The following is a 10340-nucleotide window of genomic DNA, read 5'->3' as shown; positions in this document are numbered from 1 at the left end:
TTGAATGCATGCTGGCTTGATTTGTGCTGTATTTTTGTCTAATCCCAAGAATGAACCTACTACATTATTTATTTTTTTTTAATTTTCAAATCCTTTTTTTAAAAGATTTTTTGTTAGGCAATATGTATACTTTTTATGTTTTTCCCTATTTTTATTGAAAATACATTTTTCATACAATATATTCTGAATGTAGTTCTACAGTTTCCCCTCCTCCAACTCTCCTTGATTCTCCCTACCTCCACTTCCACCAAATCTATACCCTTTCTTTTTATCTCTCATTCAAAAGCAAGAAGACATCTAAAAATAACAGGAAAATAAATTAAGATAAGATAAAATAAAACAAACAAACTGGAACGTGAACAAACAAATAAAATAAAGAGCATAAAAACTACATAAATGCATAGGCATAAGTTCTCACTGCAGAGATCCCATAAAAACACAACCTCAGAAACCATAATATGTACCCCCAAACAAAATACCCTGTATAGTTTTTTTTTAACAAACCTCCAAAAAACGGGGTACTGATCTAAACAGAGAATTCTCAAAAGATGAAACACAAATAACTAAGAAACACTGTTACTGCGTTTTTTCTTACATTTGAAGGTCACACATCCAGAGATGCCCCATCTGTGTCTCAGGACCATCAAATGCATTTTAGTTAATCCTTAAGTCACCACTAAAGGATCTGCTTTTTTTTTTTTTAATTTAGCACAGGGAAGTTCTGAGAGAAACGATGGTTTTATTTACCCATAAACAATTATTTTATTCCTTGAAGTTTGATAAAAGATTTAAGGTAAGAGAATAGATACCCGTTTCGCAAAGAATTAAGATAATAGAATAGATGTTTACAGCAAAAAAAAGAAAAGCCCATTGACCATATCCACAAATAATTAAATGCTAATATTCCCTGAAAGGAAGCTAGTGATTATAATGACTAATAAAATGCTTTGAAACAAGTATCATGGGAAAAGGTTAACTGACACTGAGCATCTATCAAAAAAGAAAAGTTTTTTGATGGATGTGTTGAAATTCCAAGAGAATATTAGACAGACAGGTCCCATTATTGCTTTACTAATCTCTTTTCTGCCGGCCGTAACCATAAAGCAGTAGAGGACCTAGATGGTCCTTATCTGTAGTTTCCCCATATCCTTAAGCACAGACAGTAGGACAGCACACCTTCCCTGAGTCATCCAGCACTGTTCTGTCCCAGACTTGTAAAATGCTTTCCCACTTCTAAACCCATCTTCCTTCTTCTTCCAGACAGAGGAGTCTCCTTATATCAATGGCAGGTATTATAGTAAAATTATCATTTCCCCCGAGGAGAATGTTACACTAACTTGCACAGCAGAAAACCAACTGGAGAGAACAGTAAACTCCCTGAATGTCTCTGCGAGTGAGTATTTCATTTCTGACATTAAAACCGTAAGAAAATTTGAAGTTATTCTTCATTAGCTTTACATCTTCAGTCCCATCTCCCTGTACTGCATCATGGTAAGTCTCATACATTTGTTTTGCATTTGCTATCATCGCCATAAGGTTACTTTTCTTTTTTTCCTGGTTTCCATTCTACTACCCTTGTTTTCACAGTTTAAGTTATTTCATATATTAAGACTCGGACCCTTTCCCCTAACACAGGAATCCCTCCAAATGCAAGGGAGAATAAGCAAAGGGCAGCTCATATCTAATCCATGCTGTGGATACAAAGTCAGATAGTTCAATGATCAATTTTAGGCACTTTTGTAAGTGACACATTAGATACATTTTTAATTCTGCTATTACTTTGCATTACAATTTATTGTATTTTTATCCTACCCTTACTTTATACAGAAATGCCATAAATTTGACCAATTAACAAATTAGTAGGGTAAAAAAAAGACATGAGAATTAATGAACTCAGCTTGGAAAAGTTTCCCTTCTCTCATGAGTTTTGAATCATAATGGAAGTAAATGAAATTATCTTAGATAAAACTGAAGAATCTGTCAGTATTGAAATCCTAGTTTATGTATTTTTAAAGGAGAAAAACATTTTGAAAAATATGATTTATTGGAAAATTAGAAGCCATTTTCATTTCTGTTACTATTCCTGTTGCTGTTGCTATGGCAACCCTAAATCAGTACTGGCTGAGAGTAAAGTTCACTTTTAGACAGGATGTTAGCTGACCTGCTGCCAAATGTTTATTTCTTGATCAGTTGGAATCCTTGCATTAGTATGTTATGAATACAATAAATAGGAATTTGTAGGACAAAGCAATTTCAAAAGATAATGGCCCCTAACAGATGGACTAGAATATAAAGGCCCAGTGGATTAGCTGTAGAGCAAAAGTACACAAAATTAAAATACAGTCATTGACTTCTCACAATGCAATTCTGTGAGTATTGATTTGTACTATCTAGAGAGAACTTATCCTTTTGCATTTTTTAACTAAAAAGATATTTTTATCACTAACCTGTTGAAAGAGATGTTTCAGCTTTTTCTCAGTATTTGAAACAATCACTTCAAACTTTGTACTCCCTGAGTACTTAAGACCCTGAATTTCCTCTAACATCATAGGGAATTCTGATGCAGACTTAGGCACACAAGAATATTTGTGTAATTTAATGATAATCCACAAGAGCACTGAGTTTTAACTGTACTAAGATCATAGCACGATCAGAAACTTGCAAGTCTAGCAAACATCACATAGGGTAGGGTGCAGTGTAATGTCTTGAGCACTCCACTTATAACCTCCACCCCAACTCCTTCTTTGAGAACCTAATTAATAGTAGTGTCCTTGATCCTAGAAAATGAAAATGAATTCTCCTAAGCAGGGGCAGAAGAGTTGAGAGACACAACATTGTAGACTTCATAGGGGCCAACTTGTTTCTCCTAAAAATAAGTTCTAGTGAAAGATATAGACAGTAGGAAATTAATATAGATTTTAGATAAATATCATAACTTGTTGTTTGTAAATTTTCTCCAATAGATTCAGACATTTGCATTTTAACTACTTTCCTTAAAACAAGATTAATTCCTTTGTAGGGATGTTCTTGCTCTATCCAGTGTGGTTTTCCTTTTCTTTACTCTTAGTTGTAGAATAGCTGTTTTAACTAAGTATTATTACATCATACTATAATGGTAAAGGTGGCTTTCACTTATCAACAAATTTTGTTTTTAATTTCATATTAACATTTTTCATTTCAGTAAGTATTCCAGAACACGATGAGGCAGACGATATAAGTGGTAGGTACTATACCGCAGACTCAACTCTCCTTCATTGACTATCAGCTCAAGATCTATGAAGTGTCCCTGTATAAGTGATTTTCTTAGCTGTCCAAATTTGACTTGAATTACAATATCAAATGAGACAAGATAGTCAATGTTCTAAACTTTTCACCCTTTAAAATCACCAGTTTGCATGTAAATCATGATAGTGAGCCTTAGTCACCATTAATAAGTTAGGACGACACCAACTTCATTCCAAACTCTTTAGCACTGGCTGTAACTGCACGGATTTTTCTTCTTTCTTGTAGATGAGAACAGAGAAAAGGTGAATGACCAGGCAAAACTAATTGTGGGAATTGTAGTTGGTCTCCTACTCGCTGCGCTCGTGGCTGGTGTCGTCTATTGGCTCTACATGAAGAAATCCAAGTAAGTTGCACAAAGGGGTTCTTGGTCTTCACCGCCTCCAACTTGGATAACTCCAACGTGCTAATTGTGCTTACCCCCACTATGGGTGTAATTTCTATAATAATACAGATACAGCCTCCAGTTGGGCATACCATGCTTTGTTTTACTTTGCAGTGACTGTAGGACTAACATCAGGGGTGTGGCCTGAGATGTGCTTGTGTCTCCTTATCTTTCTTAGTCAGCATTCTGAATGCCGCTACTTTTGCTAGTGTCATTGCTTTCTGCATGGGTAGATTTGTTTCTTAAGCACACACTGCCTAAATGAAAAACATCCTAAACTTTCTGTTTGAAGTTGATGGAGATTAGTTTAAAAGAAGTTACATATTTCAGGGATTGTGAATGACTGTGAATGTCTGATCTGACCAGAAAGTAACTCCACAGATATGAGGCTGCCTCCCTCTATTCTAATTGAATAACTTTATTCCACGTAAAGACCTAATTTAGACGTGGAAACATCATTACGTTGGCCTTAATGAAAACACTGATTAGACAGAATACTACAAATGCATTTAAGACACGTTAGATAAGTTTAAATTAAAAATGATTGAAATCATAAGGTACACTGTGGAAGACAGACCTTAAAGATCTTCTGACAGTGATTTTACCAAATATCTGGTTAAGCTGATGAAAATGACCAGTAAGTAGATGGCAGCCACTCCGTATTAGTCAAGATTCGGGTGCACATAATTTCTGTAAGATCTACGCATCCTCGACATCAGGTTGGTGGCACTCCATATGAGTTCGCACTGTCTACATTGCCAGCACAAGGGGACATGGAATCCCATATTTGCATGTTTCGAAAGGCTTTAAAAGTATATCTTATAAATGAATAACTGTTTTTATGATAGAATATCTATAGCTGGTACCAACCTGTAACATAATTTTAGGCTTTCACTATGTCTGAGGTAATCCCTCTAAAAATTCAAAAACTATATTTTATGAAGACAGAGTGTTAAAAGATAAAGTGAGCTCAAACCTATAATCTTATTCTCATCCTCTAAACATGTCCATTTCAATCTGAGTGAAGTTTCCTGGCAGGGAGGCACCGCTGGAAAATGTGAACATAAGAAAGAATGGTAACCATACATTGACTGCTCACAATACGTCTGTAAAGTAGACACCATTGTTATTCATATTTTAACTGTGAAAGAGACTTTCTTGTGATGGCTAATTATAGTGGGCAGAATTATTTGTCTTACAGGAGTGATAAGGCCTTACCATATCTCATGATGCTTTGTAGCCTTTTTCCGTAAAGATTTTTCCTGTTGTGTTTGTGACTGATATGCATGATGTCCATTCCCATATGGAGCCATGGTCACTCCTCTTTATACAGTTAAATAAATTTCAAGCCCTAAGAGAACTCTTAATATGTTAGTCATGCTAATGGCCAATGTCTCATCAGACATCAAATGTCCTCTGAATAAAAGTGTGTCTGTGTGTTACGTGAACTGTTACGTGTAGCAACCAAAAAAACTCAAATCACAGATAAATAAATGCTGGAAACTTTGTTTAACAATGTGATTAGGTTAGACCTCAAACATTCCCTTTAAAGTCGGTCATTAAATTAAAGGCCAGTCCTAACATGTGACTGCTACGTATTTGAAAGATGTGCCAGATTTGATAGACTTAATACTATTGGTAATCAATGTAATAAACTGCAGCTCTCATCATTTCAACATAACAGACTTTTAGGAAGAATGTGTGGGATGCTTCAGATTTCTAAGTGTCCTTAATCCCTTCCCGAACCTCTAGAATAAGCTGACTTTTGTGCACTATGAGTGAGTGTTAACCCCTTAAGCCACTGACAGAGGAAGTGCAGACTCATCATTTCAGTTCAGAATCCCCAAGACCAATTTTTGCAATGCAGTTAGCAAAGCAATAGAGTTTTAACAACACTGGAGAGATGGTCTTTGAATTAGTTATGGGAAACATCATTGGGAAAATAAGAGAATCAGGGTTTTTTTTTATTTCAAAGTAGAATTGAAGAGTATGTTCATTTGTATACTTAGTGTTTTCTCATATTCCATATAAATTCATATATATTTGCTACTTCATCAAAACTACTTTTCAATTAAGAGTCCACATGTGACTTTACCTTTGTTCATTTTGCATCCTCCCATGAAGGAGGAACATGCCACAAATTCAGGGGTGGCGCATCCCTCCATTTGTATTAAAGATGGGGCTATCCAAGTCTGGATCTTCTTTTCTTTTCATTTCTTGCTCTTTTTTTTTTTTTTTGGCACTTAAAATTTGGCAAGCATCCAGAAGAGAAAAACAAAAAGAAAATGCCCCATTATTCTCTCAAACTATAAATAAGAAACTAAAAGGGACCTAGGATAAAGAGAAAATGTTGGCGTATCTAGCTAATTACAATGTCACTGGCCACTAAGTGCAGAACCAGGACTTTCTGTGCTATTGTTTTGATCTGAAAGTCCTCTGAGGAAAGGGCTCACGTCAAAATAGAGGATTTATAGTTTTAAAAGATCGCAGTTTGCTTCCTGTTGAAAAATATAACTACCTGGCCCTGTCATGATTAACCTTGGATTTTTGTGCACTCAGGAGAAATTGAAGTTATTAATATCTCACAGACTCAATTCCAACACCTGTAGCATGTAAGACACATGTGCCTCTTGGCATTAGTATGTATGTACACATAAATTAAAGGCTCAAAAAAGCAAATTATCATTGCTTCTGTTTTCCTTTCCAAGGTAAAGGGAAAATGTCCCTCTTCTTACCATGATCCAGCTTGTTTTCTGTATCAGTATTAGGGATGTTCGCTGGTACAGAGCCAAGCTGCAGACTGCAATGGGAACCTCTTGTTTTTATGGAGTCAGGGTTTCTGGTTGTTTGTTTGTTTGTTTGTTTGTTTTTGGGTTTTCTTGTTTTGTTTTGTTTTTCAATGAAAGGATTCTATTTGAGACTCTGAGAAGGTAGTTTCTAAAGTGAACAGCACTAGGGGAGAAAGTCCCAGTTACACAAGAGGAATTCAGCAAGGGGATTGAAACACTGAAACAAAACCAAAAAGATTGGGGGGATGAAAGAAACAATCAGATATTTTATCAGAGCACATTCTCTGGAATAGCTTATGACCACTAGTCCTAGGTGGCCAACAGCATGTCGCAGATGCGCAGAGCCCAGGAGCTGCTCCATCCACAAAGCTGGATGCTTCAGTAATGGCAATGAGTTCAGTAATCTTTAGTTCATATCTGAAGGACAAAGAAGCAGATATTGATGCTATTGAAGGATGACAGGACAGTGTTGGAACAGATGCATTCACCAGCAACAAGCAAAAGTCATCAGGCAGACAAGCAATGCCCACCTCTTCCTGTGGGGCCACCCACCCGAAGGAGCTGCCCAGCCCAGGGGAGGGTCTTCCCTCCTTGACAACCTCCTGAAATTACCTTAACAGATCCACCAGAAGCATGCCTCTTGACTTCTGATCCCTCCAGTTGGTTACTGAGATGAACCATCACATACAAGGTTGTGGATTTTTTTTTCATGAATGGATACTGAATTCTGTCATCTCTCAATATGACTTATATGATTTTCTTCTTGAGTTTGGATTGGATTAATTAGTTTTTAAATGCTGAGTCATCCATGCACAACCTGGAATAAATCCCATCTGATCATGGTGTTTGTTTTTTGTACATTTTGGATTTGATTTGTTAGTTTTATTTAAATTTAGGAATTCTGTTCCTGAGAGATAATTTCCTGTCATTTTCTGGCAGTGTCTTTGTCCAGTTTTGTTATCAGGGTCCTGTTGACCTAGCAGGATGCATTAGGAAAGAATCCTCCTCTTTTTAATTTTACAAAAAGACTATAGAGGGTCAATATAACTTCTCCCTTGCATGTTGGTGGAATTTATCATTAAATATATCACCCTGATGCTTTCTGTTTTGAAGTGGAAGGTCATTACTTGCTGAGTCCTCATTTTAAGAGCTATAGAGTTCCTCTCAAGAGTAAAATCATGCTTGATACCAGGAATTTAGCCAGTTACATGGGGCTAGTAAAGTCATGGATTTTAGGGAAACCTACAGCTGCCACTTCACCAAACCAAAGCAATCCCTAACTATATTTTAAGTATTTGTCCTTTTTATCATCATCATTATTATTTTATCTTTATTTCAATCTTCAGTCTTCTGCTTACTGTGCAGTCTGCATACTAACTGTTAACTAAGATACAAAGGCTAGTTCCTGATTACTTTTTTTAACAGAGGACATGTGCATTCCTTATTCTAGTGAGGAATTTCTCAGAACGGCCTCAAAGTCTAAGCATAGTAAATTGAAAGTGGTAGCAATAAAACCGACTGTTTATTCTTCTCCAAGTCACGAAATTGCTGCCCACTGTCAGATAGGATTAAAGCTCTCTCCACCACCTCTGGCTTTTTATTAACTTTGGCCCAAGAAAAGACTCATCCCACTGACAGCTGTGACCAGGGAATAGGGGGAAATAACTATTATCTTGGATATGCCCCTAATCACCTGTATAGGTGTCAAAGGTCAGACTGCTTGAACTGGCAATTTTCCACGGCCAAAGTGCCCGTCCTGAAAACTCATAGTCTTGGCACTCTTATGTGGTGTAAATTGGGCACACTAGAAAATATAAATCACAGAATTTAACCCTGCAGTCAGGAAGAGTTAATATTTCCTCACACTCAAACAGGGCACTGAACACATGCCTGTCTGTTTTTGAAAACCCCCAAAACTTATTAAATAACTACAATATAAATTATTTTATTTCAGAGATATAAAATTCTCTATTGTTTTGGTTTGGTTTTGTTTTCTCCTTTTATTTCTTTCAGTGATAGCCCTCAGCATTGGTTGAACCTATATTCTCAAGAACCCCCTTCACTTTCCCACTTCCCCACCCCCACTAAATTATTGTTAAAATATTAAAATAAAGCCATCCGTAGAAGGCAACACCAATGACATTTCCACCTTCTCTGCTAAAGACTTCAAAGCGAGTATATAATCACTTGGTGATATCCCTGAAGAGTCCTGAGACTGTCTGAAATTACTTTAATGGCTTTAGCTCCTTCACAGAACTGCTTTTTCAGATGAGCTAAGACATAGATTTGAACTGATCTGTTCAGTAACCATGTGGCCTTTGGCAACAGCTCTGTAACATCAGGTTGTTGAGCCCTGTGCCTCACCTACAACTTTCTCATGAACATATGTGGTTGTTGTTCTTTCCTCTATTTATAGAGAACAAGAGTTTTAGGAGGAAGGATGTGGCCAGGGTCTTGTAGCTCCAAACTGACACCAATGCACATTTTGTTTTGTTAGGGTTACTATTGCTATGATGGAACACCATGACCAAAGCAATTTGGGGAGGAAAGGGATCATTTAGCTCAAACGATCATCACTGAAGGTAGTCAGGACAGTAACTCAAACAGGTCAGGAACCTGGAGGCAGAAGCTGATTCAGAGATCATGGAAGACTGATCCTTACTGACTCGCTTCTTGTGGCTTGCTCAGCCTCCTTTCTTGTAGAACCTGAGACCACTAGCCCAGGGGTGGCACCACCTACAATGTGTAGGGCCATCTCCATCTATCACTAATGAAGAAAGTGGGTTGCTCACAGCCAGACTTTATGGAAGAATTTTCTTAATTGAAATCTCTCTCCCCTTCTCAGATGACTTTAGCTTTTGTCAAGTTCACTTAAAACTTACCAGGACATCCACTAACCTCAAGACCACCTCTGCCACCACCACCCTCCCGTCTAACAAGTTACACTTCATGGTTAAGGATAGAATTTCTTTCCATTCCCATCTTAGTTTACTTAGTTTAATCCCCTCATGACTCTATGATTTAAATTTTCTCTTACAGTCAAAGTAAACAAAAAGTTACTGATGAAAATTTAAGACAAGCAGTGATCATAATTTATAGTTTAATCTATTTGTAAAGAGCACGTGCTTTGTATGTGCTTTGTCCTTCAAATGGGTGATAAATGCTTTGTAGAAGAGAGTGATTTAGAGAATAATTTGTCTTTGTCATTTGGAGTTGGAGTTCTAACCCTTGTAATTTTTTTCAAATCTCTGGAAACTTTCCAAAATTAAAAGGTATTTATTCCATAAAATTCCATCTAACTTTGGACATCATTCTCAAAACAAAAACCAAAATAATTTTTTAAGGGAAGAAAACTCTTAAACTCCTACACGATGGGAACTATGGAAATTCAAGGAATACTGAGATCAGGAAAAATAGTCTCCCCCAGGGAAGAGTACACAATTGGCTATCCAGTACCAAATGGTCAGCCCTGAAAACATACATACAAGTAACATTATACAAACTAAGCTAATTATATCTAGAATATGTATGTTTGAATGCATCTGAGATGTTTGTGACTTCACTTAACTCCAGTCCAGTGGCTCTCAATGTGTGGGCCGCAACCCCTTTGGAAGTCAAATGACCTTTTCACCGAAGTCACATATCAGATATCTTGCCTATCAGATATTTACATTACAATTCATAACTGTAGCAAAATTATAGTTATGAAGTAGTAACAAAATGATTTTCTGGTTGGGGTCACCACAGCATGCAGAACTGTTATTAAAGGGTCACAGAAATAGGCAGGTTTTAGACTGTTCTAGTCTTACCATACAGGAATATCTATCGACAGGAAGTTACATCATCATCTTCTTCCACTTTCACTTTTCTGCATCTATTTTCTT

At 36.8% G+C, this 10340-nt stretch overlaps 1 protein-coding gene across 2 annotated transcripts in view; it reads left to right on the top strand.

The window, feature by feature from the left end:
- Positions 1-10340, top strand: part of Alcam (activated leukocyte cell adhesion molecule) — a 178867-nt gene that overhangs the window by 160591 nt on the left and 7936 nt on the right. The window contains exons 12-14 of one of the 2 annotated variants that reach the window (XM_013352357.2): positions 1261-1393; positions 3182-3220; positions 3511-3628. In XM_013352357.2, the coding sequence (XP_013207811.1) occupies positions 1261-1393; positions 3182-3220; positions 3511-3628 (290 nt within the window). The remainder of the gene's footprint in view (positions 1-1260; positions 1394-3181; positions 3221-3510; positions 3629-10340) is intronic. The other variant, XM_013352360.2, reaches the window with a different exon arrangement.

This window comes from Microtus ochrogaster, chromosome 2 (assembly GCF_000317375.1).
Source record: "Microtus ochrogaster isolate Prairie Vole_2 chromosome 2, MicOch1.0, whole genome shotgun sequence".
Lineage (NCBI taxonomy): Eukaryota > Metazoa > Chordata > Mammalia > Rodentia > Cricetidae > Microtus > Microtus ochrogaster.
The sequence above is the reverse complement of the archived record's forward strand: the minus strand, read 5'-3'. Positions and strand labels throughout refer to the sequence as shown.